Source organism: Phaenicophaeus curvirostris, chromosome 6 (assembly GCF_032191515.1).
Source record: "Phaenicophaeus curvirostris isolate KB17595 chromosome 6, BPBGC_Pcur_1.0, whole genome shotgun sequence".
Lineage (NCBI taxonomy): Eukaryota > Metazoa > Chordata > Aves > Cuculiformes > Cuculidae > Phaenicophaeus > Phaenicophaeus curvirostris.
The window spans coordinates 26,324,355-26,343,403 of record NC_091397.1 but is presented as its reverse complement, the minus strand read 5'-3'; the positions used below and the strand labels follow the sequence as shown (position 1 = coordinate 26,343,403).

At 42.3% G+C, this 19,049-nt stretch overlaps 1 protein-coding gene across 4 annotated transcripts in view; it reads right to left on the bottom strand.

Annotated features, from left to right (window-relative positions):
- PPP1R9A (protein phosphatase 1 regulatory subunit 9A) overlaps positions 1–16,542 on the bottom strand; it is a 153,433-nt gene extending 136,891 nt beyond the window's left edge. For 2 of the 4 annotated variants that reach the window (XM_069859648.1, XM_069859649.1), the window contains exons 1-2: positions 16,406–16,542; positions 13,900–15,585 (exon numbers count right to left, since the gene is read on the bottom strand). In XM_069859648.1, the coding sequence (XP_069715749.1) occupies positions 13,900–15,363 (1,464 nt within the window). In that variant the 5' untranslated portion in view covers positions 15,364–15,585; positions 16,406–16,542. The remainder of the gene's footprint in view (positions 1–13,899; positions 15,586–16,405) is intronic. The other 2 variants (XM_069859650.1, XM_069859651.1) reach the window with 1 other exon arrangement.
- Positions 16,543–19,049: the final 2,507 nt, after the last annotated feature.

The window sequence follows — 19,049 nt, the reverse complement described above, 5'->3', positions numbered from 1 at the left end:
CTGCACAGCGTCACGGAGTCCCAAAAACATCATATTTCTGATTGTAACACTGATGTCTGCACTGAATACATGGATACAGGTATTAGCAGATGACTCAAAGATATTTAAAACATATCCTTTATTCTACATCTGTACTTTTTTCACTTCAGAAACTTAATCAAATCTGAGTTGCTAAAGGGGGATGAGGGACAGTCCTCCTTTTCCTCTTCTGCTGGCATTTTATTCAGGTAAGTGAGAAAAAAGAGAAAATTTTGATCTTCACATTCAGAGTAAAGTAATCCAAGCCAGTCATTAAAAGACAACTGTTATTCAACTGGTTGGATGGCCGGGCCCAGAGAGTGGTGGGAAATGGTGTTAAATTCAGCTGGAGGCCAGTTACAAGTGGGGTTCCCCAGGGCTCAGTGCTGGGTCCAGCCCTGTTCAATGTCTTTATCAATGACCTGGATGGAGGCATTAAGTGCACCCTTAGCAAGTCTGCGGATGACACTAAGCTGGGTGGAAGTGTGGATCTGATGGAGGGTAGTGAGGTTCTCCAAAAGGATCTGAACAGGCTGGACCAATGGGCTGACACCAATGGGATGAGGTTTAACAAGGCCAAATGCCGGGTCCTGCACTTGGGGCACAACAACCCTATGCAGTGCTACAGACTAGGAGAAGTCTGTCTAGAAAGCTGCCTGGAGGAGAAAGACCTGGGGATGCTGGTTGACAGCCGACTGAACGTGAGCCAGCAGTGTGCCCAGGTGGCCAAGAAGGCCAATGGCATCTTGGCTTGTATCAGAAACGGCGTGACCAGCAGGTCCAGGGAGGTTATTCTCCCTCTGTACTTGGCACTGGTGAGACTGCTTCTCGAATCCTGTGTTCAGTTCTGGGCCCCTCATCACAAGAAGGATGTTGAGGCTCTAGAGCGAGTCCAGAGAAGAGCAACGAAGCTGGTGAAGGGGCTGGAGAACAGGCCTTATGAGGAGCAGCTGAGAGCGCTGGGGTTGTTTAGCCTGGAGAAGAGGAGGCTGAGGGAAGACCTCATTGCTCTCTACAACTACCTGAAAGGAAGTTGTGGAGAGGAGGGTGCTGGCCTCTTCTCCCAAGTGACAGAGCACAGGACGAGAGGGAATGGCCTCAAGCTCCACCAGGGGAGGTTCAGGCTGAACATTAGGAAAAAATTTTTCACGGAAGGGGTCACTAGGCACTGGCAGAGGCTGCCCAGGGAGATGGTTGAGTCAAGTTCCCTGGAGGATTAAGGGACGGGTGGACGAGGTGCTGAGGGGCATGATTTAGTATTTGATAGGAATGGTTGGACTTGATGATCCAATGGGTTTTTTCCAACCTGGTGATTCTATGATTCAGAAAGTCACCAAGTGATGCTTTATCTGGCAATTCCAGTGCTAATAAAACACAAAGAATTTGATCTAGTGCTTCATGCCTATTGTACCACTTCAAAGAGAACAAAAAATATCTCATGCCAGAGAGAAGTACTGCCATGCTTACACTTAACAGACATTTTGGCTACACCCTCCTGGAGGTTTACCTTGCACTGCAAAAAATCTTGCAGCTGAAGCAAGCCCTGCACCCCTGGGAGAACGTTTATCATCAAAGAATAAATTAGTTTGTAAGACAAAAATTTCTCTTTCAAAGCCTTTTGATGAATTACTACTACAACATTTTATTAGCCAAATAGCTGCCTACACAAATAAGTTTGCTCTTTTAATTCTTACTTTTCTAGCTATAAAAGTGTGTCTTCTAAAAAGGGGTGGCAGTAGATCCACCCGTAAGTATGCCAGGTGAAGTAGATACTCCACGTGACATAGCCCAGAGAAGATTCTTCCTTTCCTCTCAGGAGTCAGACACAGTTTCATGGAATATTGTAGTGGAACATATGGCCCATCTAGATTTTGTTGTCCCCCACAATAAAGAACCAGGCTATCGAAAGAGTGATATCAGATAGAAAGATCTGTGAAGACAGCAACCAGAGAATGAAGAATATTTACAGAGCCTCTATGGATAAACATTTCACACATTATTTATTACAAATAATAAAACAAACAAAATCCACAGATAATGCTGTAACAAAATAAACTCAATGGAAAAAAAAAACAAACCACACAGTAAATTCTTCAGTTTTTCAAGTGATGAATATATATGCTCTACGTAAAACAATGAAAAAAAATTATATGGGGGGGAAGGGGTAGAAGATAAGCAAAAACTACATTTAAAAAAAAATCCATGAGGTAAACTAAACCACTTAGATAACATCAGGAAGTCAACTGAGGCAAAACAGTGAAGAATGGGTTCAATTGCTTATTTCAGCTAATACCATACTGTGGGACTACTGAAGCAGTGCTAAGTGGTTAGCTCTTTAAAAAAAGACCACAAACCTGCCCTCTGGCTTCTTTGAGCCCTAAATGCTGCAAATGCAGTGCTACTATGTACCAGCTGCATTGGTTTACGACAGGCAGGACCCAGTCAGGGCAGGGTCCTGGATGAGGCTCTAGCTCAGCCCATGCTCCAATCCAAATGCCCAGCTGGGGAAAGAGACCCTCACCACTCCACCTCTGACCAAGCCCCATCATTCTTATCCCTGGGTTGCTGGAAGCTAAATCCAGCTTTCTCAAGCTCAGAAATGTGCAGTTCTTAATGGCATGGATTAACTACAGGGCTTCTCCAGGGCTTAGAGACACAAGCAAGCCTCTGGACTAGGAAAATAAAATAAATAAAAATCATATGTGGTCACAGGATTTATTTCAATAAATCCACTTTTAAGTCAAAAAAGTGAAGAACCATTTACTTCATACTACTCTCTGTCTTTCTGTTTTAATTCATTTATTCAAAGTGCTACTCAAAAACATTCCCACTAATCTCTCTCATGCTTTATAAATTGCTGTTGGGTCACTTTCAGCAATAAGCGTTGGCTTCTCTTCTGGGAGATCTTGAGCTTTACAAAATCAGCAAAATGCCTCTCGTACCATTATCAGAAGGATTTCATGGATAAACTAGAGAATGATAGCAGTTCAGTACATTTTATGCAGCGAATAATTCTGAGATAGCACAGAATGTGTAAAGCAGTGTGGAATTATTTACAGGTTTGAACACAGCATTTGAATATTTTGCCTCAATCAAGAGCTCGGCTCACATTCCCATTCCAAGCAAAGCTCACCCAGCTTTGGGACAGCCATAGCCAGGCAGACTTCAACTACTGCTATAGGCAAAATGTTACTAGGTTTTGCTTCTGCTGCAAATGAACACCATCCCTCTACAGTTTTATTTTTGCACAGGATGTTTTTAGTTTCTCCTCTTAATCATAAATATTTAACTAACAATATTTGTTTATATCTTTCTCCAAAATTGTTTTGCATTGTTAAATGTTGCTTATAAAGTGAGGTCATCCTGTTCATCCTGCACTACAGCAAAAACACATAAAAAACTCTGTCACCCTTACAATTCTTCCTTAGACAGCTATTGTAATTGACAGTAGTGGGTTCAGGTTTTCATTAACAGGAAACATTAAAAGGCTACTTTCAATCCTTAAACTAAACTTCGCTATTTGTAACTACTGATAAAAATTCAAGCTGTATTTTTTAAGCTTTTGTTAAAATACTTACATATATTTAAACAATATTAACTACTACAATGAGAGAAAATCTACTGAAGCAGCTGCACCACCTCTGAATTTGCAAAACTCTTATAATTTGACAAATAAAGTGAAAGGTTACTTAGTATACTTTACAAATAACAAAAGAATTTGTCTTAGACACAATTTAGTTGCCTCCCTTACCAAAGTTCACTATCAGGATTTTTTTTTTTTTTCTGATTTAAATGAAGCTACACAACCACAGGATGGTTGAAGTTGGAAGGGACCTCTGGAGATCATCCAGTCTAGTCCCCCTGCTCAAGCAGGGCCATCGCCAGACAGTTTTTGAGGATCTCCAAAGATGGGAGTTTCAAAAACGTCTCTGGGCAACCTGTGCCAGTGCTCAGTCACCCTCACAGAGAAAAAGTGCTTCCTGCTATTCAGAGAGAAGCTCCCATGCTTCCACTGAATCATGCTTCCACTGAATCTGGTTCCGTCACTGGGTACCACAGAAAAAAGCTGGTTCCGTCACTGGGTACCACAGAAAAAAGCTGGCTCCATCCTCTTTGCACCCTCTCTTCATGTTTTCATATGCATTAATAACATACCCCTGAGCCTTCTCTTCTCTAAACTAAACAGTCTGAGCTCCTTCAGCCTTTCCTCACAGAAGAGATGCTCCAGACCCTTCATTGCCTTCATTAGACTCTCCAGTCTCTTGCAAAGGGGAGTCCCAAACAGGACCCAGCACTTCAGGTGCAGCTTCACCAGCAATGAGAAGAAAAGAAGGATCACCTTCCTTGACCTCCCTGGCAACACTCCTCCTAATGCAACCCAGGATGTCACAAGCTTTCCTTGCTACAAGGGGATATTGTTGGCTCATGTTTAGCTTGGCATTCTCCAGGACCCCAACTCCTCTCCTGCAAAGCTGGTTTCCAGCTGTGTGGCCCCCAGCATGTACTGGTGCATGGAATTGTTTCTCCCCAAGTGCAGGACTTGGCACTCCTCCCTGTTTTACTTCATGAGGTTCCTGCCTGCCCACTTCTTTGTTCAGCCAGTTTTCAATCCACCTCACTGACAGATCATCCAGCCCCTACTCTGTCTGCTTCTGTATGAGGCTGTAACGTCAAACCCCTGCTGAAGTGAATGTAGACAAGATCCATCGCTCTCCCCTCACCTGTCAAACCAGTCACTTCATTGTAGAAGGTTATGAGGTTGGTCAAGCATAACTTCCCCTTTCTAACAGCCAAGACTTACTGGTGATGACCATGTCATGCACTTGTAGTAAACTACAGTAAGTCTTCGCAGTTATTTTGGATCAGCAGCTAGTAGGTCAGAAATTGCTTTACTGCCCATACAGAAAAGGGGGAAAAAAAAAAAGAAAAAGAATGAAAGAAGAAAAAACTGTTTAATGGTATTTCCCTCGCCTCATCTTAAATCAACAAGAATTAAATTTGTAAAACATCCAAGGCGGCAGCTCTCTGTCAACTTATGAGATTAAGAGAGGGGAAATAAAACTCGGCAACTGTTTCAGAGAAAAAGACTAAGCAAAGAGGAATAAAGAGCTACCTGGTCTGGTGGCCTCAAGCTCCTGAACACTGCATTGAAACATTCTCATTTGTCTCTACTGCACTTCTAAATTACCACCTTTTTCAAGGGTGCTCTAAATCTCTAGATTCATGACTTCTCTCTGTCTTGCCCTTGCAAAAAACAGTATTAAAATATTCAGAGTATTCTGTTTAAGCAGTCAGTGTACAATAAAATGTACTGGATAATCACCAGAGTCAACATCCATAGAGGTATCTTTTGGCTTCTAAGGCAGCAGAGCTAATAGTTAAATATTTAAATATGCTAGAGTCTACATAATCTAAAGATGTCATTATCTAACTATATCAGAGTCTGTCTTAAAGAAAAATGCAAGCTTATAAAGATGTAAAGACTATTACAAGCTGGATAAATTTGGGGATTCTTTTTTATCATAAAGGCCGTGATCTAGATGAATTAGACACGAGTTTGATAGCATGACTTTTAAAAGTCTCTGTAGCTTATTGCTTTTAAACAAATAACGTGAATAGTAGATTTGAAATACAGGTATTTTATCAAATAAAAGGCATAAGGTCCACATGCAGCACAGCCTGAACATTAAAAGATATCCTTTCAATGCGAACCAGCATCTTATGCCCTTGACATTATGCACTGAATACTGAGGCAGATGGAAACTGCAGAGAGGAACATAAAAAGTTACAGATGTGCACAGACTATGAAGTGCAGCTGCATGTGTAATAACACACAGCAAACGGGTCTCGATAATAAATACTGCACTCATTTCTTCCACTCACTTTATCATATGGAAATATCTGAGTGATCTGACAAGTCTCTTGAATCAGCTCTATTGATTGAAATTATCTTCTGCTCTCCCTAGAATACTTTCTGTATAAAAAGGGACACCACAGAGTAACAGCTATCACTCGGTACCATTTAACTACAGGAATGTAAGGTACTTTTTTAATAGATTATTTGTGTCCTGCAAGTTCAACAGTGCTGAAGTAAACTCCAGCCCTTAACAGAATTAATAGACATTGTTAGACAATGCAGCAATCTACTAGAAACATAGGAAAAGAGAAGGAAATTGCCTGTGCCATTGCCTGCTATTGGAATTCTTTAATCTTAGTTGGAAAATGCTCAATTCCACCTTAAAAGTGGAATGCTACCTCTTAGTCTTCAGGTGCTTTTTTCTTTGTGACTATACCAGAGATGCAATTATGCTCTTTTTCAGGCTTCGTCACCCCTCACTGAGCAAGACAGATTTCTTAAATCCACTGTGTTATCACAGAATTAACCAAGAAAAAGATAGATTAAGAGCAGCAAGTTGCCACAGCGTTTCCTGCAAACCCACTTGCCTTAAGCAGAATTCACCAGACACGTTCCAGATGAAGTCTCCTTAGCGAGCTATAAAATGACACAGTTCCCTATTGCTACCAAAATATTTTTCTTCGTGCATCTAGAATACCATTTCCCTTCCTCACAGCTGCATCACACTGCAGGTTACTGCTGTCATTCTATGCGAGCCAGTCAAAGCAGCTCTCTCCTTAGCTGCCATCCCCTACAAATGAGTCACTAGTTTACCGTGAAACTTCCTGGCTCATAAATCCATCCTCACTATTCAAGTCCTCCCAGTCACCCATACTTTACTGTAATCCTATGCAATGATAAGGCTTCCCCACTTCCCGTCAAAAGCAAGTGTCATTAGCGTGCTCCAACTTTCTGAGACAGAGCTACTGAAATTTTTAACAAGGTCTCCTATCTTATCAAAGGCAGACACTAATTTAGCCTGACATATGCTAGCTCTCATAAATCCATTTACATGTATTCCACTTTTCCATTTGCCTCCCTGCCTCTGATTCTTTTAAAAGTTTTTTCTATTGCTTTGCTAGAGAAAAAAATAAAAATATCAGTAATTTCCAAGCTGCCAGAACCACCTCTTCCCCATTTTCTGAAAAATACCTACTGCACTCGCTCTTCTGCATTTAAATACTGCCTACTTTGATAGTGTTCTGTTTGTTTTTAAATGTTTGCTACAAGAGTTACTAAAATACTTCTTTCACCCAGCCTCCTGCAAACCTGAGCACAAGGAACTCTAGAGTGAAATGAAGATAAAACTTATAAGTTTCACTGTAAGAGTTTCCACCTGTATGAATTTATTTCACTCAATATAAATTCCATGTTCAACGTGACCAACTGCACCAAAAATGAAGGCAAAATATTAATATAAACTGGGGGTGATAGCTCTAACCAAAATCTCATGCTTACTGTGTAACGCCCAACTTCCTTTCTTGTTTCATTTTTAATGGATAAATAGCTTTTCAGTATTTGGATTATTTTCCTTTACAGGGTCAAACTCAGCTTGACTTCTGGCAATACCTTATTCACACTTTAAGACTTCTGAACTCCATGACAGTCTTCATTTTTCCAACAACCTCTTTTGCTACTCCTTGCTAGTTCTTGGCTAGCTTCTGATGTTCTCTTTGGCTGGCTTTTCTTCTGATTAAATCTGCAATTATTCTGTTTTTTCTTGCGATGCAAATCCTACACACTTTTTCTAATTCTGAATCAAAGAGGTTGCAAGAATCCCACCGTTAGCTCCCTTAGCTCTTTGGTTCAACTACTTTCAAACCATTTCCCTACAGTTTCTCAGGCTGCAGATTTGAAATTCAAAACCTTTAATTGGAAACTCCTTTCAATTTAAACCACATAAACCTCTGATGCCAATTATTCAATTCAAACTTGGTTTCTACAAGCGGCTGTTCTAGAATATTCTCAATGCTCTTAAAATCCAATTAAAGTGACATTACTTCTTTTTAGCTCAATAACTCTGTGTGAACATTGCATCCAGGAATAACTTGTTCCTAGAATTAGCAGTGAAAGCATGACCTATACAAGAGTCGAAGTCTCCACAGCATATTGTGTCAGGCAAATAACTTTACTCCATCTAATGTATTCCAATATTATCATGTCTACTTTATGCAAGAAAACTCTTTTGCATCTGTAATTAATTACTGCATGTTAAAGACACAACTCCAACTCAGTAATACATTTCACAAATGAGATAACCACATAGAACACTCTTACCTTTTAATAATCAAAATAGCAACTTCTGGAATGCTTCATCCCTTCACTATTTTTCTTTATCTAAAAGCACCCAGGTTTTGAATCCTTAATATTTACTTCTTGTTCCTTTCTGTGACAAATATGTATAAAGGTTCCTCCTTTCATAACAAATGTAACTGAAATAAAAGACCAGGTCTCAGAAATGCTTCATATATCCTACCACCAGAAAAATGAATCGGTTTTACACTGTTAGCTTTTACAAATAACCGAAGTTAGCACCCAAATCCTTGCAGTACAACATAATTTATTACTACTTAAGTCTGTACAACTTACCATACTTTACAATTCCTGAAAAAAAGTGTAAGATTATTTTATGTAGAGAATACACGTTTTAAGCTACCCAAGAAGTATCTCAGTATGTCAAATGCAAGTGAAGATTAATGGAATTAATTACCAATTTGCTGCCCCTTTTAGAGAATTCAAATACCAGCATAAAATTCAGGGATTTATTAACACAACAGGAGACAGAACCTAAGCCCACTTTATACCTAGTTTCACGCTTCAGCCTAAACTACCATCCACTTCTAACATAAACATGCATGGACACAGAACCTGGAGTAGAGAAACAAATTTAAGGAAAGGTAAACAATTCCTTCAGTGACTTCAGAAGGAAGATATACATCTTTCTTTAGCTGTGAGGTTTCTTAATTAACCCACTCAAAGTACATTAATTTATCAGATTCCATAATAATTTTAAATCTCAGAGAGCCTCAGGATCTTCCTGCAAGTCCTGACTTCCACATTTGCCTTCAACAAGCGTCCTAACATCCACTGAGACTAGTTTAGTTATAGAATCATAGGCTTGCTGAGGTTGGAAGGGAGAGGTGGAGATCTTCTAAATCCAACTCCGTATTCACTTAAGTAAAACTTCAGAGCCAGGCACCGTATATGGGTAATCTTCACTTATGACATCTATGATCAAAAATAGTTCATCAGCATTTTAACAGCAACAGGTAAACACCATGATAAATATTGAATCATGCAAAGAAATACTTTTTTTAAAAACCTAAACCTGAAAATGTTTCCAGCATACTTTATTTTGATGCTTACCAGACAAAGAATAATATTATTTTAGAGAGTAAAAATTTCCAAAGTAATTCCATTGTCAGAGTCTATGCTCAACAATACTTACACACCCAAATATATTTTAGCGAAAGAAATTAGGAATAACTAAAAGAAAGACTTGCTCTGTGAACTGATTTTTAGTAAGAAAAATCACCATATAGTTCATAAGAAATCTGAAAACAACTTTTAAATACAAATGTCATTTATATTTTACACTAAGCTACAGTCACAGCACTTCTTGTAAAACCTCTTCAAAGCTCACTTTTAAAAAAAGAGAAAGAAAGAGAAGCATGAATTCAGATTCCTGAAGAGCATCTGAACAAAACAATCTGGAAAACTGAAATGTTGTAGATTACAAGATTCAGTCATGCTACATGACAAAAGAGAGGAAGAATATATGAGGCATGGACATGAGCGACCATAATGCTTTGATATGCAATTAGCTGAGGCATGGAAGAGCCATTTGCCATATCCCTTCTACTCCTGCTACTCTCTCACCCATCTAAGCTACCTACCATCTGCCTGATCACATACTACCCAACCCTCTCCAACTCCTCAGCCACACTGGGCCAAGTCAGCAGAGCAGAAAGTGGCAAAATGAAGCTCAGCAGGAGCTACCGACTGCTATTAACAGCTCTAAATGGTTTAACACATACCTGGTGCCAGAAATAGGGCACCAGGCACATGTTAGTGCTGAAGATGCAGCCATCAGCTACCAAGATAACAGACATCCTAGATTTGGAGAGAGTAGAAGAGGTGAACTTTACTTCTAATTCTATCCAGGATGTTGAAAGAGTGGGTCAAAAAGACCATGACTTGGACAATCAATACATTTCCATTTGATAGAATGTGGAAAGCCATGAGCTTATGAATTTTGCACTACTGGCAAACCTGGTCCAATTAGCCCAGAAAGTTTGGCAAGTGGCATATAACCCAAACTGCAGGAAACACTGCAAATCTCAACAAAAGGCCAATAAACCACAGAGTTTCTGCTTTTTTGTGTATAATAGAAAATCAGACCTGGCAAAACCAGGGCATGTTTCTTCTCATCACATTTACTTATTTTTTTCACCTCTTACATTTGCCTTATAGAGTTTAGTTCTCCCTCTGAGCAGAAACACAACACCCCAACAACAGAATGGGGCAGTGCTGATGAAGGCCTCTATATCACTACACAAACACTTTTATCAACTGCCATATCAATGTGCACATCCCTTATTTACCTACACACTCATGCCCGTTCTCACTCCCAGCACTGTCTCTTGCGCCCTTCATGGCTATTTTTTACTGAACAGCACCAGGTTGACTTAAGCTACCACAGACACACACAACTGCTCATGTCAGTGATGCCACTCGCCAAATACCTAGAAATTATCCAAGCCTGCAACGGCCCCTGGGCAGCCCACTACTCCTAAGGAGATTTTCAACAGAGATGACATCAGTAAATGTATCCCATAATCCTAAAGTAGAGTAAATGTTCCATGGAGCATGGGAACTGTGATAGTGGAATCACAGACCATAAAAGCGTAAGATTTCCTGTATCTGTTGACTTGAGTCTTTCTCTTTATAGCAAGTTTCTCGATAACTGGGTCTTTTTCCGGCTTGGGATATGAGTAGAATTCACTCTTTATCAGTTTGATGAGTAAGACTTTATTCATTCATCCTTCTGCTTATACTTCATTACTTTTCATAGCATTTCCCCTAAAGGGACAGAAAGGATTCCCCTTGGTGGTAATAGAAATCACTTTGCTCTTCAGTCTCAGCACTCTTCTCATTTACTTTTCACACATCTTGGAAAAACAGTTCAAAGATGTTTATCTAAACCTGCTGGTAACAAGTTTACGGCAATAAATACTGACTTATTTCACAGGCTACACACTCAAATGCCAATTTTGTTAATTATTTCAGAGCTCACCCATAGGAAGAGAGTGGAGGTACAGTATTGTGAAATTAGCACTAAATCTAGAGTTTGGGTTGGACTTTTCATACCACTGTCTAGCACAGCAGTTAAACACAAATTGTTTCACTTGATAAAGACAAATCAGAAAATACTCCTATATAACTTTCTATTTTCCTCTCTCTTGGTTAAGCTATGCATTAGATGGCATTCAGAAATGAAATTAACGAAATCAGTTATGCCCCCTAACACACAAAATTGCCTAGAACAGAAAAAGCTTAAATAGTTGCTGTCTATTCAATGAGCAAGCATCATCGCCACTTAATGGATGGGTACAAGGAGCAACCAGGTAAGTTCATCCACTAGCACTGTGCGAGGGAACAGAATATGATCCCCCTTGTCCTCTGGGCTGCTCATTGGCACCTACCTGTTGGGCAGAAACAGCTTGTCAGAACTGATTCACAACCTCCTGGTTGTGTGCCAAACTGGCAGCATTGTCAGGGGCAGCACAGGAGCCCAAGAGATCCCTGTAACCCTCTGAGGACCCAGTGTGGGATGCTCCAGCTGCCCTTCTTGGGTCTTTGCTCACAGCAGCATGGCTAGACAACGACCTGATGCCACTGGCAGCCCACAAGGGCTTACACTGCTTAGGGCATTACTGAGCACTGTGGAAAAAATAGGAGGAAGACTTGAGAAGCAGCTTTAAATTTTCCACAACTTTCACTGCACTTCTTCCTCCTGCTGCAAGCCTTCCACATGGTCTCACTTCTGTTTCCCCACATGACTAACAGATTGCATGCATTGGAGGCACCCAGGACAAAAAGCAGGGGATCTCCCAGTCCCTCCTACACTGTTCTCTCTCAATGCAGCTTTTATTGTGTTTTCTTCCTATCTACAATAACAATGCTAAAACAATTAAAGCAATGAATCTTTTACTTTGGATAAGCTTGTTAAGAGTGCTTTATGCTTAAAACCATGACAAATGTACTCTTCTAGAGGATTTTCCTGATGGACTGTTATTATTACTTGATAATGAGTAATTTGAAATGAACATAGCATGAAAAACTTGAGAAGAAAAGAAAAATTGTATAACTAAATAACTGAGAGAATACTGTTATAGCACTTGGCCTGACAGCATGATTCAGGCAGATGAAAGCATCAAGTATCCTGAAGTAAGGATGTCAGTCAGGTCTTTCAAAACAGAAACCTGATGATCTCAAGAATAAATCAGGGGAATCAGTTTCTGAATTGTTTTCTTTTGGAACCATAACAAATATGGTAAGAGAGACCATCTTGTCTGTTAGTACAGCTTGAAAGGGAAGGTGGTGGAGGGACAATGTTCATAATCCTTTGGAATAAAAGTTTTCCTATTTCACCTCGAAAAAAATGAAAGAAAAGCAGCTAGTTTAATTATGCGAATAATCTAGAGGAAGGATAAACACTGTTATAATTTTTGATCCATGATGCATGCTTGAATAAAATACAAACAAAACAAAACAAAAATCCATTATCTTGGCTCAGAATATTTTGTTTCAGTGCAAAAATCAGTCTTTTATAAGCATGAAAAACACAAGGCTGTTTCCCTCCCTCCACCCCCCAATAAACAGTTGTGAAAACCTGGTTGCTTTATTCAGATTAAAATGTCCCAATACAAATACACATCTTTTCCTAACTCAAAGCGCAGGTGGTGTAAATGCGGATTTTGTAGATCACATTACTTCAATAGTGAAACTTGTTTGTTAATTTCACATTTTTCATCACTAAACTCACACAATGAAAATACTACAGATTGTTAATCTACAATAAGTACTCCACCATATATGCCTCTTTCAAGAGCCACTGCTTGAAAAAAATGACTACAATTTTGAACTATCCTTTTCAGACCATGTACATTAAAAACAACTTTGAAGCAAAATAGTTACACTTAACTCTAAGACTTAGAAGGGAAAAGCTGGCACAACAAAACATGACCAGTTATTCCTTCCTGAACTGAAAATACTTGAAACAACATTCTTAGCTGTAATTTCAAGGTGGTTGCACCAAAAAGAAGCTCTGCAGGAAACCCACCCTTCATTAGATATTTCAATCCACTAACTTTGGCCTTTCTGTAGCAAGGATATATACTAGATATATGTATAATAATGTTTAATAAAGTTTTAAAGAAGTAAAGATGCTACTAGAAAAGATTATACTAATTCAGCCACAGAGTATTAACAGCCCTCTACTACTGAGACAGAACCACGTTGTATTTCATGACACAGTGTTTAAATACAGGGACCTTAAAGAACATCTGATGAGAAGTGAAGAAAAGCCATCCGCTCTAAAGAAGCTGTGATTTCAAATGAAAAAAATGAACAGCACAAAGGCCACCAAAACCCCACTTCTACATTTCACAACATGGTTACAGTTCAGTCATGAAGTCAAAACATGCATGTTAAAATTCTCAAACTTCACAAACCCAGCTGTCATTCTCAATTTCTGCTGGCTTAGTCAGTCATCAAGTAGTCTAGTAATGACACAAGCTCATCAGAGCTCAGCTTCCTTAATTCATTTAAGATTACGCTCGCTGCCTGACTGTAATAAAAATGTGTATTGAAAGATCCTCTGCGACCTCTTTAGCGCTGGGATCAGCTGTCAAAATCTACTTCAAATAAAGTTGCTTTTAAAAATGAACCATACTGCAGAAAAAGAACACAGGAAACTTTACCTTAATTGGTGCACGGCTAAACTGTATTTTTCTGTTGGCTGGGATTTCATCTTCATCTGGCAATCCATTAATTTCAGAATATTCCATATCAGGTTCATAACAGTTATTTTCATCACTGTCATCTTGATCATCCTGTTCGGTACCCGTCTCTCCCCAGTCAGAATTATATCTCGACCGTACCCGATACACATTGTAGTCAGAGTGCATGTACACATGGGAACTCTGAAAGTTATTCACATGTTCCTGCACTTCTTTTTCACTTGCCTCATCATAATGGGACTCGGTAGCATCTGAAACCGCATCTGTGGCAAAATCACCACCTGAAGCTACATTTCTTGGTACTTCTGCAGTTTCGGGCCTATCAAAGATACTGTCAGCATGCTCTGACCGTTCCTTTTGTTGCAACAGAACTTCTGCCTCCGTTTTTGACTTACTCCTAGCACAGCTGTCCACAGATGTTTCACTGTCAGGTGTGTTGACCAAATCCTGTTGACTCACTGCAGAATCAACAGAATCAGCACCTGCCTCTGCACTCTTCTTTATTTCTTCAATTGGTTTTGAACCTGCTGAGGTGCCTGTGGACGTTTTCTGTCTCGGTGCTGAAGGTGTGCTATTCTGCTGAGAGTTCTCAGCAGGCGTCAGGCTGGTACTCTGTTTGGCTGGTGGAGACCACGTGCCAGCTTCTTTCAAAGGACTGAAACCTTCAAGGTTTGCAACTGGGGAGGCGATATTTGTAACAGTAGACGAGAGGTTTAGCGGATAGTGACCAGTTACAGAGTACTCTTCACTGTTCTCCGATTTTTCTACAATGATTACGTTGTGTGAGTCAGTGTTCTCAAAAACTGCGCTGAGCTGACTCACTGTTGGAGAGACGGTCTCTGTCCTTGGGCTAAGACTGTCCAGTGAATCAGTGCTGCCTCTGTGAGACTTAGAGCTGCACCAGTCATCTGGAAGCTCATTGGAAATTACTTTCTCTTTCTTTGGAGAATAGCGATTTGAATGTCCTGTTTCATGAGCATTTCGCTCAAACATCTTTCGAGTCTCAGTAAACTTGGAATAAGAAGGACCATCATGGATAGTATCAAATCTACTAATTCTTTCTGAGACGGATGACTCCAATTTTACGATTGAACCGTCCGCTTTTTCTACAAATTCTTTGGGTCTAATTCGTCTTTGAGGTGATGGAGGGCCACCCTTCCCCCTGATTTTTGGGGTAACTCCAGCACTTTCAGTGGGCTCCATGCCCATCTGCATAAATAAGTTCTTAATCCTATTGACATTTGAGCCATATTTCCTTCCCCTGCTCTGCGAGGCCTCTCCTTCCTCTTTCGTTTTTGGGTCTCCATCTGATTTCGGTTTGTCAAAGGTGCTTTTCAGCGCCTGGAACTCAGTTCTGTAAGCATTCCTGTGAGGAGAGGCACTTCGGAGGGTTGATCTTTCTCCTGAAGACTCAGTTTTCATCATGTTTATGCCAGAAGCAACAAAACCACCTTACATAGTTTCCACGGTACCGCTCTCCACAGTCTGTCACAGCTGCGATTCTGCTTAAGGAGTGTTTTTCTCAGGGGACACTGCCCTTCAGCAGAGCCATATTCAACAGATCTGGAGGCAAATACCTAAACACATGAGGTCAATTCTGACAAAGCAGCACAACTGAGGACTCTCAAGAACAACGGCTGATTTGACCTGCAATAGAAAGGAGGGGATTTTCTGAATCATGCCAGGTACTTGTACTTTTTAAATCTACGACGCAATTTCCATTTACATCCATCTGATTTTTACATAGAATCACAGAATCACAGAACCACTAGGTTGGAAAAGACCTCTTTGATCATGCAGTCCAACCATTCCTATGCCACTAAACCATGTCCCTGAGCAAATCTGATCCATCTGATCATCCATCTGATTCTACATCCATCTGATTTGCTTACAGACTAATAGTAGGGAAAAAAAAACAACCTAACACTGCACAGACACATGAGAACTTGTCATTACAAACTTTTTCAAATGGATTTGTGCACGATTCACAATCTACAGTATCATTCCATAGTGAAAGAACCAAATCCCCACGTATCCCCAAATCAAACCTCCGCGTTACTGACAGTACAAAGTAATCCCTGCAGACTGACAGTTCTGCTTCCCTAAGGCACAGCGAGACAATCCTTGCTCTCTCAGAGAAACGGAGCGGCGGAGACACCATCAAACGCAACACGCTCAGAACGGGGAAATCCAACAGCAGCTCCGGGGAATACGAAGCACGGCACCCAAAGTTAACACCCCCGGCCGACGCGGCACAGAAAGCGGGATCCAGGGTGAGAAAGTTGCCCGCGGCCGCGGGCGGTGCCTTTCGCACCTGGCAGAGCCCGAGGCGGGCGAGACCCGCGGGGCTCCCCGAGCGCCGCCGCCCGGCCCCGCGCAGCCCCCGGCGCGGGCGGCGCCTCCTCGCCGCGCTCCGCGGCCGAACAAAAGCCCGGTGAGGGCGCCGAGCCTGCCCCCGCCGCCTTACCCGGCCTCCGCGCCGCTCTCCCGCCGCCGCGGCGGAGAAGGACGGGCGGCAGCGAGCGCCCCGACGCCATGGCGGGCGGCGCGGCCCCGCGCGCGATCCCTCGGCGAGGTGGTGGTGGGGGAGACGGGGATGGGAGGGAGAGGAGCCGCGCGCCCGCCACGCCGAGCCGAGCCGAGCCGAGCTGAGCCGAGCCGCGGGTGACAGGTGCCTCGCCTCCCCCCGCGTGCGCCGCAGTGGTTCGCTCCGCCCGGTGGATGGGGGGGGGGGGCGGGGGAGGCGCCGAGCCGAGCGAGCCCCTCCCGCGGGGGAGCGGGGAGCGCGCGCTTGAGAGGGGGGGTATGTACGGTCGGGAGGGAACGTGGGTGACTTGTGAGAGGGGCAGGGACAGAGCCGGGGGCTGCCCACCACGGGGCAGCACCGCGGGCGAGTTCATGGAACTAATTGCATAAACATCCACAAAAATGGCCTGGGAGCGCGCTGCGGATTCTGGAAACTGTTGTGGGAGGTGCCCCTGCCCGTAGCGGGGGTGGAACTGGGTGATCTTTAAGGTCCCTTCCAGCCCAAACCGTTCTATGATTCTCTGATGTATAAGCTCCCTTCCAACACAAACTGCTCTATGATTCTATGATCTTTAAGGTCCCTTCCAATGCAAACTATTCTATGATTCTATTATATATAAGGTCCCTTCCAACCCAAACCATTCTATGATGCTATGATCTTTAAGGTCCCTTCCAGCCCAAAATATTCTATGATTCTATGATATATAAGATCCCTTCCAATACAAACTATTCTGTGATTCCATGGTTCTGTGATATATAAGGTGCCTTCCAGCCCAAACCGCTCTATGATTCTATGATCTTTAAGGTCCCTTCCAACCCAAACCATTCTGTGATTCTGTTTATTACATGTACAGAATCGAGACGGCAGTGACTGGAAATAAAGACATGAGGTATAGGGGTCCACCGACTTAATTTGTTGGCTTTAATGGGAGTGAAGCACCGGTGCTGTGCATGGCTCTGAGCGGTCACAGGTGTCTGTCTCGGCTTCATCTCATTTGCACCAAGGGTATGCGGCTCAAAAGGTTCGCATTGGTGAGGTTTAAATAAACAGCACGTTAGTATTGACAGGCAAACAGCAAATCATGGAATGGTTTGGGATGGAAGGGACCTTAAAGATCATCCACTTCCAACCCTCCTGCCATGGGCAACGACACCTCCCACTGCACCAGGCTGCTCAAGTCTCCATCCTGCAAAATCCTGCAAAACAGACTGAAAAGCAGCAGGTTGAGGGAGGTGATTCTGCCCCTTTGTTTCTCTCTTGTGAGACCTCGTCCAAAGTATAGTGTCCAGTTATGGAATCCTCAATGTAAGAAGGATATGGAGCTGTTGGAACAGGTCCAGAGGAGGCTGCATGGATGATCAGAGGGCTGGAGCACCTCCCATAGGAGGACAGTCTGGGAGAGTTGGGCTTGTTCGGCCTGGAGAAGAGAAGGCTCCAGGGACACCTTATAGCAACCTTCCAGTATCTGAAGGAGCTACAAGAAAGCTGGGGAGGGACTGTTTACAAAGGCTTGTAGTGATAGGGCTAGGGGCAATGGGTATAAACTGGAGAGGGGCAGATCTAGACTAGACGTAAAGAGGAATTTCTTCACCATGAGGGTGGTGAGGCACTGGCACAGGTTGCCCAGGGAAGTTGTGGATGTCCCATCCCTGGAGGTGTTCAAGGCCAGGCTGCACGGGCCTTGGGCAGCCTGATCTAGTGGGAGGTGTCCCTGCCCACGGCAGGGGTCTGGAACTGGTGATCTTTAAGGTCCCTTCCAATCCAATCTATTCTATGATTCTATGTTTTTGATACACAGGTAGGCGAGTGGTTGGGACAGGAGGGAGCTGGTGCGGGCAGCACGGGAGGAGGTCAGGGAATTCTAGATGCCCCGTAGGTGCTGAGCACGGCTGTGCTGACCCTGCCAGTGCCCAGGGTGCGAGGGTCTGGGGTGGTATGGGGTGAGGGAGGATGCAGGCAGCACCTGAGCTTCAAAAGCAGCTACAGAAAGCTCTCCTCCTGAGACTGCTTCCCAAAGCAGAGGAATGAGGGAACAACTGTTCCACAGGTACTGCGGTGAGGAGTCCTACAGGTGATTCCCACACAGGCACTGAAAATATTGCAACTAACCAAGACATTCTCTATTAAATCCTAAACATCAGATAACACAACCAGATCTGAGGCCCAACCTCTCCAACAGAGCCTTTCTACAAGTATGGTTTTGTAGGTGTGAAGCTGTAAGACCTCTTAGAGAGCTGCTTGAGTTTTGAAGATAAAACTATATTAACAAACTATCAAGTGTCATTGAAGAAGAATAGCGAGATCAAGCAGAAATTTAAGCATTTTATTTCCTTTGTTTTAGTCTAAGCCTGCAGAGTGGTTGAAGAGCTTAAGGCGTACCAGAAATGTACATGGAAGAGCTTTATAATTCACATGCATAAGCAAAAAAAAGGAAAAAGTAATCATTAAACAATCTATGAAACAACTAAAGACATTTTAAGTGCAATTAATTCACATCTAATTATGTAAAAATAACTAGGAAAGTATCCACCACCATATCTACATAACCAGAGCCATAAATATTAATAAATACTATTCCTAACAG